Source organism: Lemur catta, chromosome 3 (assembly GCF_020740605.2).
Source record: "Lemur catta isolate mLemCat1 chromosome 3, mLemCat1.pri, whole genome shotgun sequence".
Lineage (NCBI taxonomy): Eukaryota > Metazoa > Chordata > Mammalia > Primates > Lemuridae > Lemur > Lemur catta.
In genome coordinates this window covers 25,870,708-25,884,861 of record NC_059130.1, presented here as the reverse complement: position 1 = coordinate 25,884,861, position 14,154 = coordinate 25,870,708, and the positions used below count along the sequence as shown (strand labels likewise).

The window sequence follows — 14,154 nt, the reverse complement described above, 5'->3', positions numbered from 1 at the left end:
GAACAGTGTAGAGGTTTCTCATAAAACCACAAATGGAGCTACCATATGACCCAGCAGCCCCACGACTGGGCCTTCATCCAAAGGAAAGGAAATCAGTACATTGAAGAGACATCTGCACCTTCAATTATTGCAGCTCTATTCACAATAGCCAAGATACCAAACCCACCTAGAATTCCAACCACAGATGAATGAATAGAGAAAATGTGGTATGTATACACAGCAGAATACTATTCAGTCATAAAAAAAAGATGAAATTCTGTTATTTGCTGCAACATGGATTGAACCAGAGTACATTGTGATAAGTTAAATAAGCCAGGAACAGAAATGTAAACACCACATATTCACATTCATATGTGCAAGCTAAAAAGAGTTCACATCATAGAAGTAAAAAGTAGGACAGAGGATACTAGAGGCTGGGAAGTGCAGGGGGAGGGGTGATAGGGAGAGATTTGTTAAAGGATATCAAAATTATAGCTAGAAAGGAGGAATAAGTTCTACTGTTCTATAGTACTGTATGATGACTACAGTTAACAATATATAGCTTCAATCACTAGAAGGAGGATATTGAAGTTCCCAACACAAAGAAATGATAAATGTTTGAGATGAGAGATATTATGGTAATTTCCCTAATCTGATCACTGTATATTATATGTATCCAAACATCACTATATAATCCATAAACATGTTCAATTTTATGTCAATTAAAAAATAAAATAAGAATTTAATTTAAAAAAATCATTCCAAGTAGATTGTAGGTTTAAATACATAAAGCAAAATAAAGATTTATGGCCGGGCGCCGTGGCTCAAGCCTGTAATCCTAGCACTCTGGGAGGCCGAGGCGGGCGGATTCTTTGAGCTCAGGAGTTCCAGACCAGCCTGAGCAAGAGCGAGACCCCGTCTCTACTAAAAATAGAAAAGAAATTATACGGACAGCTAAAAAAAACATATATATATAGAAAAAATTAGCCGGGCATGGTGGTACATGCCTGTAGTCCCAGCTACTCGGGAGGCTGAGGCAGGAGGATTGCTAGAGCCCAGGAGTTTGAGGTTGCTGTGAGCTAGGCTGACACCACGGCACTCTAGCCCAAGCAACAGAGTGAGACTCTGTCTCAAAAAAAAAAAAAAAAGATTTTATAGGAAAACATCTTTACAATCTTGGCAAAGGCAAAAATTTTCTTAAACATGTCACAAAGAAAATCTTGCCCATAAAAATGAAAAATTGACAAATTGGGCTGTATTAAAATTTAGAACTTTTGTTCATCAAAAGACACTCCAGGCCGGGCGCGGTGGCTCACGCTTGTAATCCTAGCACTCTGGGAGGCTGAGGTGGGAGGATCGCTCGAGGTCAGGAGTTCGAGACCAGCCTGAGCAAGAGCGAGACCCCATCTCTACTAAAAATAGAAACGAATTAGCTGGCCAACTGAAAATATACATAGAAAAAATTAGCCAGGCATGGTGGCACATGCCTGTAGTCTCAGCTACTCGGGAGGCTGAGGCAGGAGGATTGCTTGAGCCCAGGAGTTTGAGGTTGCTGTGAGCTAGGCTGACGCCATGGCACTCACTCTAGCCCGGGCAACACAGCGAGACTCTGTCTTAAAAAAAAAAAAAAACACTCCTAAGAGACAAAGGAAAAAAACTTCACTACACATATATCTGACAAAGGATATCAAGAATATATAAAGCATTCCTACAAAACAAAAAGACTAAACCCAATATGGTATCCCAGATTGGATCCTGCATCAGAAAAAGAATATTAGTGGAAAAACTGGTGAAATCTAAATAAAGTCTACAATTTAGTTAACAGCATTGTACCAACATTAATTTCTTAGTTGTGACAAATGTACCATGAGTGAAGAGTATACAAGAGTTCTCTGCATGCTCTTTGCAATTTTTTTAGAAATCTAAAATTATTTTGAGATAAAATATTTACTTATACCTATTGAGTACAATGTACACTATTCAGGTGATAGATACACCTAAAGCCTAGACTTCACCACTATACAACATATCCATGTTACAAAACTCCACTTGTACCCCGTAAATATATTGAAATTTTTTTAAAAAGCATATTTAAAGAAAGAGAAACAGACAGAAATACAGCCCAATAAAAAAATGAGCAGAGGACTTCAACAGATACATCATTAAGAAATGGTCAATAAACAAACATATGAAAAGGGTTCAACTTCATTAGGCATCATGAAAGAACTAGAAACTAAGACCACAAGACAATACCACAAAATAACAGAATGACTAAAATGAAAAGGACAACTGCAAGGCTATTTTCTGTTTAGATGGATCTGGTACCTGGAAGTAGGTATTTTTGTGCCCTGCCTCCCTAAATAAAAGAGGTATTTATCCATTAAAAAAAAAGAAAAAAGGACAAAAAAATGCCAAGTATCCCGGGCATGTGGAACAACCAAAACTCTCACAAACTGAAGGTGGGACTGCTCATTATCACAATCGCTTCGGAAAACTGTCCACAAGTATCTACCAAAGATGGACATATGCATACTCTAGGACACAGCATTCTACTCCTATTTATTCTACCCAACGGAAATGCACATATAGGGTCTCAGAAAATGATACCCCAAAATGAAGGTCTCAGAAGCAAAAGCTTTTGTCTGACTTCATCCTGCTCTCCTTTCTGTGGCCTCTCATTTCCCCCCAAGGCTAACCATAGAAACTAGAATCCTTCCTCCCCAAGGCAGGTCATAGAAACCCGACCCACTTTCCCCAAAGCCAGCCATAAAACCTAAAAATATTACTCTAATTTTTCCTGCCCTCTCTCCCTTCCCCCCTGCTTCTCTAAAAAACTGGCCATAAATAAATCATCTGACCTACCTTTTTAATTGTAATTCATAAGACCCCTACTCCAGAGAGGGTCCTGCTCCACACCCAGAAGGAAGCAATATTGCACACAGAGGCCAAGAAAAATCTGGACAGACAGGCCTTGCTGGGTTTCCCCACTCAGTCCATTAGCATACCCTTTTTGTCCAATCATAGTTCTACATAGCTGTTCCTACTTTGTTGAACCTAAGCATAAAAATGGACTGTTTTCCCTGTATCTTTGGGTCTTCATTCTGAAGTCTCCATGTCATGTAAAACTATGATCAAATAAGTTTGTATGTCTTTTCTCCCATGAGTCTGCCTTTTGTCAGTGATTTTAAGTGAAACTTCAGTGGGTGAAGGGGAAGCTTTTCCTTCACCCTCAACACATACATATGTTCCCCATGAAAACATACACTAGAAAGTTCATAGCAGCATTTTTCATAATAGCCCCAAACCAGAAATTACCCAAATGTTCATCAAGAGCAGAGTGGATAAATTGCAATATATTCATACAATGGAACAACGATGAAAAAGAATGAACTACTGTACATGCAGCATTGGTGAACCTCACAAAAATGTCAAGCAAAAGAATCCAGACAAGTATGCTATATGATTCCACTTACATAAAAAGTATAAAAATAAGCAAAACTAACATTACAAGTCAGGATAATGGTTACCCTTGAGGGTGGAGGATAGGTAGAAACTAGAAGGGGACATCAGGGAGCTTCTGCAGTACTTGTTTCTTCCTTTTTTTGAGACAGGGTCTCACTTTGTTGCCCTTACTAGAGTACAGTGGCATCATCATAGCTCGCTGCAACCTCAAATTCCTGAGCTCAAGTGATCCTCCTGCCTCAGCCTCCCCAGCAGCTAGGACTACAAGCATGCACCACCATGTCCCGCTAATTTTTCTATTTTCTGTAGTGACCAGTCTTGATCTTGCTTAGACTGGTCTCAAACTCCTGGGCTCAAGAGAGCCTCCCGCCTCGGCCTCCAAAAGTCCTGGGATTACAGGTGTGAGCCACCATGACTTGCCCTTCTCATTTACTGAAATACATACACACACACACATACACACACACACACACGTTCATAATACTGGTAATTGCCAACTCTAGTTATAGGAATGACTATGTGTAGAGCCCTCTTGGGCCCTGTTCTAAGTGCTTTACATGCAATATTTAATACTAACTCATTTAATCCCCACAAAAATACTATATAGTAGGTACTATTAATATTATCAACATCCCCATTTTATAGATGGGAAAACTGAGGCACAGAAGTTAACTATCTTGTCCAAGGTCACACAACTAGTAAGGGGCAGAGCTCATATTCAAACCCAATCACTGTGGCTCTAATCTAGGCTCTTAACTAGCATGCCACATGGCATTTTTTTTTTTTTTTTTTTTTTTTTTGAGACAGAGTCTCGCTCTGTTGCCCGGCTTGGAGTGAGTGCCATGGCATTAGCCTAGCTCACAGCAACCTCAAACTCCTGGGCTTAAGTGATCCTACTGCCTCAGCCTCCCAAGTAGCTGGGACTACAGGCACGCGCCACCATGCCCGGCTAATTTTTTCTATATAGATTTTTAGTTGGCCAGACCATCTCTTTCTATTTTTAGTAGAGACGGGGTCTTGCTCAGGCTGGTCTTGAACTCCTGACCTTGAGCGATCCACCCGCCTCGGCCTCCCAGAGTGCTAGGATTACAGGCGTTAGCCATCGCGCCCGGCCTTCACATGGCATTTTTAAATTAATATACACTAAAGTGAAGAAGGGCAGGTAAGCAAAGGGGCTTTTATACCATATACTTATAGTATTTTAAACTTTAGCAACAAAAATGTATTTGTGCAACTCTCCTATAATAAAACACATAAATAAAGAGAAGGAAAGAAAAAGTACTAAACTTGGAGTTGGACGCAGGATGTCTGAGTCCTGAATGACACCCATTAATCCTTGAGCAAACTACTTAATCTCTCTGGGCCTCAGTATTCTACCTGTAAAATGGGGGTGATAATGCCAACCCTGCCGACATTGTAGGCAGACGCATAGGAACAATGTGAAAGTGCTTTCCAAACCATAAATCACTTCACAAAGGTCAGGCAGCATTACTTTCCCAAGTAGCTCTACCAAGTCTGCAAGGGAAGAGGGTGGATGAAGTGAATTGTCTAAATAGAGCTGGTGAAAAATCTAGGGCTCTCTCTGGCACCTCATCCTCTAGAACCAAAGAATGCAGTCTAGTTAACAAGGCCACAAATCACACCCCACAGCCCCAACCCAGAGGCAAGGAGGGAACCTGGGGTTCCTCTCTGCTCAGTGATTTTGTTTTCCAGAGCTGCAGTGACCTCAGGGCTGTAAGCAGGCTCCAGGAACTTTAGGAATGCCCCAGAAATGTCTGCCAGGGTGGTCTCCACTGGGGACTCTAACAGGCAAGAGGAGAAGTGGAGTGGGGGTGGGGAGGAAGAAGCAGGGCTAATCACAAGGTAAGCAGCCTCTAACCTCATAAACATTCTCGGGGAGAAGCCCAGCTACCTCCAAATTACAGGCAGACTCATCACTCTGTTCAAACAAACCTGCAGCGGTGACTCACTCCTCCAAGCAGGGAGCGGGTAAACACATAGCTGAGGGGTTAGAGATCAAGACACTAAAGGAGAAGAGATAGGAAGATAAACAGGGAGGCCCTGGAGATAAAGAGGGAGGTGAGGTTCTCACACCACAGGCTCATGTGAATAGGGAAATGCCTATGTCCCCAGCTCTCACTCCCAGGCTTCTGAAGGGGCCACAGGACTGGGTGGTGGGTGGGGGTCAAGTGTAGGTTTTTTCTAAGAGAAAGTAAGCGAAGTGGAGATTGCCCAAGCTGCAAACCCACAACCTTAATTCTCCTTCACCCTGTATCCCCTCCTCCATCGCTTTGTCCCTAAATCCCGTGTCCTCTCCCACCCCAAATGCGCATGGTCTCTCAAGCTACTGCAGGAACAGCCACTTCAATTTCCCCAGTCTAAGAAATGGGAATAGCCAGCCCCTTGTAGCAATGGTTCCCAAGAGACCAGGGTGAGGAGAGGCCCGTGAAGTCAAAGAGGAGAGAGATGCTTGGGTGCCTCTGCTGGGTGAGACTCCCGACCCACTCGCAGGTTTCAGGTCCTTGCTCCGGCCTTCGCCAGTGCTCTCTAGGCCAGGGATGGCCCTTTGTAGAGTATGACACAAAGAATCACTCCCTTTTTTCCTCCCCACAGATTAGCCAACAAAACAGGTGTTTGGTTTTTATCTGGCTACCTACCCAGAGGCATGGGCTGGACAAGCTCTATGCAGAGGGCTGACCAGGGTGACTGGGAGGTGAAACACGAAAAGGCATTTGGGTGGCACCCTAAATGGGGCAGCCCTTCTCATCACTTGGAGCCCCAGCAAAGGCAAACACTGGGGCCTGGCAGTGAGAGTGTGTCTGTAGAAGGGAGCAGGCTCCTGAACCCAACTCTGAAGGGGACACCCTTTTGCTAAGCCAGTCTCTCTGCCAGACACCTGCCTGGTGACCAGTCAGCCTGGAATGAAAGGGCAAGTTCCTCAGTGCCCTCTCCCCTCAAAGGGCTGACATAAGTGACTCTGCCAGCTCTAGTATCTGACTAAGCTGTTTGTGATTTGTGCTTTTGTGCCCTAGACCCCAGAAGACCATTTTCTTTTTCTTCCTTCATCGAGCCATCTCCATCGCACACTGTATTCTCTTCTCCTCTTCACGCCTCTATTGGCCAGGTTTAAATCTGGGCCACCAGCCCTCCTGGCACATACCTATTCCCCCAACTAAACCCTCCCAACCCCTAGGAAACAAGGGTATTTCACAAGACTATGCATTGTGACCCAAAGAAACACGTATCATAATTAATAGCAGGCTGGGCAGCTAGTCCCACCTTCTCTGAGCACACGTGTCTGGAACCGAAACCATCCGGGTGCACACGCCCCTCCACCCCGGAGAAGTATGGGCACATGTTAGTGCCAAATGCCTGGTGATTAGGTAACCCTCCTCTCTCAGATCCTCCCTGCTCCCTCCTCCTCTGGCAAAGCCCAGCATTCCCGAAAGTCCTGGCAGGCCTGGAGACATCAGCTGCAGTGCTCCTCAAAGTAAGAACCTGGCAATAAATGGGAGAGATGGAATGGTGTGAGGAGGAATTTATGGGCTGAGTTAGGGCAAGTATCATGAGTGGAAGGAACAGGCAGTCACCAAACTTGAATGGTTCCTCTGCCCAAGAGTTTCTTCTCCACCCAGGTGTCACAGAACCAGGACTTCCATCATTTTAGAATGCGTTCATTCCTTTGGAATAAGCAGCAATGACTCCAGATGAATTTTCTTTTTTTTTTTTTTTGAGACAGAGTCTCACTCTGTTGCCCGGGCTAGAGTGAGTGCCGTGGCGTCAGCCTAGCTCACAGCAACCTCAAACTCCTGGGCTCAAGCGATCCTCCTGCCTCAGCCTCCCGAGTAGCTGGGACTACAGGCATGCGCCACCATGCCCGGCTAATTTTTTCTATATATATTTTTAGCTGTCCAAATCATTTCTTTCTATTTTTAGTAGAGACGGGGTCTCCTCTTGCTCAGGCTGGTCTCGAACTCCTGAGCTCAAACGATCCGCCCGCCTCGGCCTCCCATAGTGCTGGGATTACAGGCATGAGCCACTGTGCCCGGCCAAATTTTCTTTTAAAATGCAAATATTCTGACCCAGCAATTTCACTCCTAGGTATTTCTCTCCAACAGAAATGAAAACATAGGTCCACACAAAAACTTGTACACCGAAGTTCATAGCAGCATTATTCATAATAGCCAAAAAGTAGAAACAACCCAAATCATCCATGATGAACTTATCTATGATAATACATCTATACAATGGACTATTATTCAGCCATAAGAAGGAATGAAGTATTGATTCATGTTACAACATGGATGAACCTTAAAAACATCATGCTAATAAAAGAAGCCACATTATTATTCTTCTAATAAAAGAAGGATCACGTATTACATGATTACATTTATATGAAATGTCCAGAATAGGTAAACCTATAGAAAAAGAAAGTAGACTAGTGGTTGCCTAGGGTCAGGGAGACTGGGGGAAAATGGGGAGTGACTGCTAATGGGCCAGGATTTCTTTATAAGATGATGAAAATGTTCCAGAATTGATTTATTGATGACTGTACAACTCCAAGAATATACTAAAACCCACTGAATTATATACTTTAAATGGGTGAATCTTATGGTATATGAATTATATCTCAATAAATCTGTTATGAAAATTATGTGAATCTCATGGTAAGCCTTTAATAAATCATAGCTTTAGTTTAAACAAAAAAAAGAGAATGGGGCTCAGGAAAGACTTGGTATTAAACTACTTCAGCTTCTAAGGTCCTAAAGAAATATCGCCTATTCCACATAAAGACAAGGGTTCAGATTGCAGCTGATAGAAAAATTCCAAATCCTCTCAGCTGTTTAGGGAACCTCTCTGGCCAAGACAAATCCAAAAAAATAAATAAATAACAATAGAGAGAATAAAAAAAAAAGCAAATATTCTAAGGAAGAGTGACACTGATAGATTAATTAAAGAAAACCCCCTTTTCAAAGAGTCTACAGCAGCAGAGGACAATAGCTGCCTTGGCCATGAAGTTAGAAAAAGAAAGAGGAGGAAAGGTACCCAGAGAGGGATGCCAAAAATGAACCCTGACCATCATCACCCTGAGACCAGTCCTGGCTGAGTTAGGACTGGCAAAGCTTACTCAGGTCTTTGCCCTGTGTCTATCTACAGGCCCCCTCTCACCCTTGGGACCCCCACTGGCACAGGGACCTGGACCATCAAGGAAAGGGAAAGAAACAGATAGGAATAAACAAATGTCAACATAGAGAATAAGCAAACCTTGATCAAAGCAGAGTTTCCAGACTCTTTGTCCATCCCTTGGCTGGGTGCTCAGAGGTTAAAATGGTCTAGTCTAAGCTAAGAGCAAATGGAAAATAATAGCTAACCTCTGAACACTTGCCACGTGCCAGGCACAGTGCTTAATGTGTCATGTGTATTATCTCATTTAATCTTCACAACAACCTTATGAGAAGGGTACAATTATTATCCATGTTTTACAGATGAGGAAACTGAGAATGAAGAAATTAAGTAATTTACCAAAGTGATCTTGGACAAAGCAAACGTTGAAGCCCTGACTAGAGCCCACCTTAGTCAGATTCTCAAAGCCATGCTCTTAACCACAATGCTATCAGCAGAAATCATAGTTTAGCTAAAAACTGACAATACAATTGCACTGAGAGAATGGGAAGGGAACATGTAAGAGGTGGGAGTACAAATTTTCCTATAATTCCTACAATAGGAAGTCAATAGATATCTAAAACTGATAAATCAAGAAATATCACTATGAACATATTATTTAGAAACACAGAGGTAAACACCAGACAAAACAGCTAAAAGGGTTGAGAGTGGTTACTTCCATGGAGCAGAACTTGGAGTATGGGACCATTTTGTTTTAAAAGCCTTCTGATATTATTAAATCTATTTAAAATCATGCACATATGTGCTCACTTCAGCAGCACATATACTAAAATTGGAATGATACAGAGAAGATTAACATGGCCATATTTAAATTTTTTTAATTGTGCATATTTAATCCTTTGATTAAAAAGTGATTTAAGAAGAAAGGGAAGGAAGGAAGGAAGGAAAGGATGGATCAGAGATCATCCATGCCAAAATCTAATATCATGGACATCTGTTCTTTTGCCACACAGCTTCCATTCCCCTCCACTGGAGACACTTGGGTCTTCCTTTGGAGAATCTTCCTCCTTGACTGGTAATCTGGTGGGCCTGCCAATCAAGGAACTCTGCCCTGGCCAAGTGGGGGCCAAGGGGCAATGGCACCCTCTCCCTGGAATCTTGAGCAGAATGGCAAAAAGACCTAAAACAGCCAGAACCAATTCACCAGGCAATAGAAAGCCTCTATTAGTTCCTTCCACCTACCCAGGCCCCAGGACTCCCTTAGTTAGGTCTTTTTAAGCTTTCCCTAAATTCTGTGAGCTGCCCCATTTCCTTCTAATAAATTACTCTTCTGCTTAAGTTAGCTGGAGATTATAACCAAAGGAAATTAATGGAAATGTCTAATAAAAATGAATTTGATATTTATTTGTTCTTTTATTTGCCAGTATAAATTACTATAGTGGCTTGCAAACTTTTTCAAACTCAGAAATACATTTTACATCACAATCCAGTAAACACACACATATAATATGTACACACACATATATGTAACTGAAACAGAAGTGTTGTCACAAATGTCTACACTCATTAACGCTGTGAGAATGTTAATTCTACTCCTTTGTTTATGCTGGTTCCCACTCACTAAGCTGATTTCAGACCTACTAGTGGTTACAGTCTGTAGTTTTGAAAAACACTGGCTCCTTATACCTGCTGCATCTGCCTCTAACAATAGAAACAACCCACCAGGGCTTTCAGACAAGCCTACGCAACATAGCAAGACCCTGCCTCTACAAAAAATTAAAAAATTAACCGGGTGTGATGGTGCATGCTGGTAGTCCCAGCTATCTGCCGAGGCTGAGGAGGGAGAATCACTTGAGTTCAAGGCTGCAGTGAGCTACCACTGCACTCCAGCCTAGACAACAGAGTGAGATCCTGTCTCTAAAAAAGAATCTAAAACATAAAATTTAAAAAAATGCAGAGAGTATATTAACCATATTTCCATGTCTATATGTGCTGTACTAAGGCAAAGGCCTGGCTGGTGGGGAAACAGAACCCAAGGTTCCTGACTCCCACTATGATACCCAATCAGTGCAACTGTCTAGCTGACTCCAGAAGAAACATCTGTTCGTGTATTTATTCACTCACTCATTTTGCACATGCACTGAGCACTCTTTAGTGTGTGAATATATGACAGGTTCCTGGGGACAGTCCAGAGCCAAATTCTGTCTGCAGGCTGGTTCAGAGGAGAGGAATCTGGGACAAAGTCTGCCTCCTGACTGATTGATTGTTTACCATCTCCTCCCCCTATTTAAGGGCCCAGGAATATCTCCAAGATTAGATCGGGGCAATGATTACTTCATTCCAAGCTTTGGAGTAAAATAAGTCTCAAGTTCAGCTTAGAAAAAAAGGAATAAAAGGGAATTTCTGTCTCCCTCTTGCTCTAGAGGTCTCTGGTTAGCTTCAAACTAATCTATGGCTGGAGACTATCTGAATTCCTTGTTCAGTATTTTCTTACTGATTCTTTCTGCCCCACCAGACAAGCAGGCAAAACATCAACAAATAGCAGAGGGTGGCAACTCATTCTCAACACTGCCCATGCCTGGTCTTAGACTTCTCTCTGGATCTCTTTCCTACAGCAAGCAAAATGAAGCCCGAACATCCCTCTCCTTTATTTATCTCACACCATTTTCTTCCAACCATTCTGAAACAGTAAGCAAGAACATGGAGTAGGAAGCCAGAGGTGGCGCATGCCTGTAGTCCCAGCTACTCAGGAGGCTGAGGCAGAAGGATGGCTCGAGCCCAGGAGTTTGAGGCTGTAGTGCACTATGATCACGCCTGTAAACAGCCACTGCACTCCAGCCTGAGCAACATAGTAAGACCCTCATCTTGAAAGAAAGAAAAGAAAAAGAAAGAGAGAGAGAGAAAGTAGGACTTGGGGTTGACACAGTAAGAGATGGATTTTTTCCATCTCCTCAGGTCCCATAGGTGGGAGAGTGGCAGGCTACAGATGACTGGGGGTTGGGCAACCGGTGTTGGGCAGCAGCAAGACCTGGATTGTAATGTGGCAGAAACACTCATAGCATGAGCAGAAATGGAGAGGGGACTGTGAGCAAAATTAAAAGGCCATTTGTACTTTAAATGTGAAATAAGTACCTATTCTACAAATATTCTTTGAAAAAGAGCCATAATCCAGCTGCAGCTGGGTTAGCTCTACCTCAGGGGCATTCTGAGACAGGCAGAGGGTAAGGGAATCAGATGGGGTGGGAGGTGAGGGTGATACAAACTCCCCATCACCTTGGCTCCCATTTCACTCACCCACAATAGCCTGGAAATCGATGAAATAGTACACTCCTATGTGGGTTACGTTCCCCAGCAGAGCCTAGAAACACTCAGCCACAAATTACCCTCCTCTGCCTCTGGAGAGGAAAAATCATATGGTGAGCTGGGGTGGGGAGAACAGGGACGGGGAGGCAGGGAGTGAGGGAAGCTGGACAGACCAGCGTGCACTGGAAGACGCCCCCTCTCTCACCACCCTCTTTCCCGTGCAGAAGCCCTCGCATGGGTCACTTCCATTCCAGTCTCTGCCCAGGTTCTACATCCCCTTTATCCACTGTGCCCCGGGCTTGGCGGCTGGAGACGGAAGCAAAACCAACAAACCGGCCCAGGAAGCTATCGGTAGGCCCATAGGGGCAGGGGAGGAGAACTGCAAGAGGGAAGGAGAAATCCGAGACAAGAGGTGACCCCCAGGCGGAAAGCCATATCCTTCTCAGCAAAAGGTAAGGCCCAGGTCAATCTCGCCATCCGTCCCCCACCCATCCCCCACCCTCCCGTCCAAGTCCTAGGATTTCACCCTCTACCCTTTTTCTTGTTATTGATCACCCAAAGCACCATGAAATTCTTTGAATGGCCTCTGAGGTCACCAGGACCCAAGGGAAAGCCTAATCCGCCTCAGCGGGACACAGTGTCCAGCAGAGCTCAGGGATCCGGTCTCTTGAGCTCATTCTCCTATGACCCGATGTAGAAGCCCACAGGACGCCTGAGTAACGTGCTCAGAGACCCGCGGCCCAAGCCAGGGCTCAGAGGCGCCGGGTCCCGGGCAGGAGCCGCAGTGTCCTCCCTCCCAAAGGGCAGGGACGCCCCGAGCCCTCGAGCCTCAAAAGAGTCTTCATCCCGAGACTCCCCGGGACACCCACTGTCCGTCTCCGGCAACAGAAAACAGAGAGAAGGGCTGACCGCACGGAGCCGGACACCAGGTGATGTCAGAGAACTCGACGCGGGGCACGCGAGGGACGGACTTAGAAACGGAGCATACCAAGGAGGAAGGCGGCATAGACGCTTTTTCTTACCTCGGCCTGGCCCTCCGGGTGCACGTCCACCAGGGTACACCAATTCCGTGTCCCGTTCATTTTTTTCCCCGCTGGGCTCGCGGCGCACAACCCGGCCCCCAGCCCTGCGGTCCGGCGCCTACTAGGCGGGCGCGCGCGGAACCGCCCCCAGGTATAGGCGCGTCGAGGGCGGGGGCTGCAGGTGGGCCACGCCCCCAGGGCGCTGTTTCGCCAAAGACAAGAGGCGATAGCGCGAGGTAGGTGGGGCCAAGAGGCTTTGGGACACGCCCCATCCGTGCTGGCTCAGATTTACATAAAGGTGGAGCTTGGGAGCCACTTAGGGCTGCTTAATTACGAATAGTTGCACCTCAACATTCTTCGTTAGTCTTGCTGTCTCCATTCAACTCTCCAAGATAAGATTGGTCGGGGGGAATCACCCTGTCTGCCCCTAGAGGATGAGGAGTTGGAACGTGCCAAAGGTTCCATACATTCTCCTCTCTATATATGCCAGCCTGTAGAATTTGCAGAGCTGAGTAAACCTTTCCTCCAACGCAGAAAAGCAGGCGCCAAGAGCCAGCTCACTCATTACTGGCCTAAGCCAGTCTGGCAGGTGCCCTTCCCTGGCAAGAGGCCCAGGGCAAAGTCAAAGCCAGCTAGGCTCTGGGTGGGGCTTGTTTTGCAGAAACTATTACACTAAAGGTGCCCTTATATGGTTGGGAGAGGCGGGACACATTGCCTTAAAAGGAATTTGTATTTTTGAGAGAGGATGAACCTGGATTTCTCCAATGACATTTGCTCCCCAAGCCTACGCCAGGATCTTGAGGGCCTAGAAGAGAGGGTTGGCCAAACAGGACCCCAGAGCCTCCTCCCAGCTCAGCTGCCCTGAGCAGATGGCTATGGTCCACCTGGACAGAAGGCAGAATAGGTAAGGTCTGACCTAATCTCCAGTGGGCAGTATCCCTATACCTAGCAATAGGCTTTGGTGAAGGAAACACCTTGTGTTTAATGAAACACAAGGCCAGGGAAGGCAGAAATTTCCCTACCTCCCAGGTAGGGACAGGGTCCCATGTGAGTTCGAAATGGATGGGGATCTTTGTACCTGGGAGATGAATGGTGGGGTTATTCCTGTGATCCAGGGGAATAAAACCAGTTCTGGTCTGTTCCCCTCTAACCCTTAAAGAAGGCATTTACTGGTCTTGCTCTTCCCAAAAGGTTGTTCAGAAGAGAATGGAACTGCTATAAACATTTCCAGGTTTTCTAGGTCACATCTGATCTGTTGTAAAGG

The 14,154-nt window shown here is 44.9% G+C and overlaps 1 protein-coding gene and 1 pseudogene across 7 annotated transcripts in view; one reads left to right on the top strand and one right to left on the bottom strand.

The window, feature by feature from the left end:
• The window catches only part of TUFT1 (tuftelin 1), a 40,836-nt gene extending 27,780 nt beyond the window's left edge, over positions 1-13,056 (bottom strand). For 2 of the 7 annotated variants that reach the window (XM_045545086.1, XM_045545088.1), the window contains exon 1: positions 12,891-13,056. In XM_045545086.1, coding sequence (XP_045401042.1) covers positions 12,891-12,950 — 60 coding nt within the window. In that variant the 5' untranslated portion in view covers positions 12,951-13,056. Of the gene's footprint in view, positions 1-2,841; positions 2,892-11,859; positions 11,961-12,890 lie in introns of those variants that run through there. The other 5 variants (XM_045545087.1, XM_045545094.1, XM_045545090.1 and 2 more) reach the window with 4 other exon arrangements.
• On the top strand, positions 9,368-9,460 carry LOC123636216 (annotated as a pseudogene).
• Positions 13,057-14,154: the final 1,098 nt, after the last annotated feature.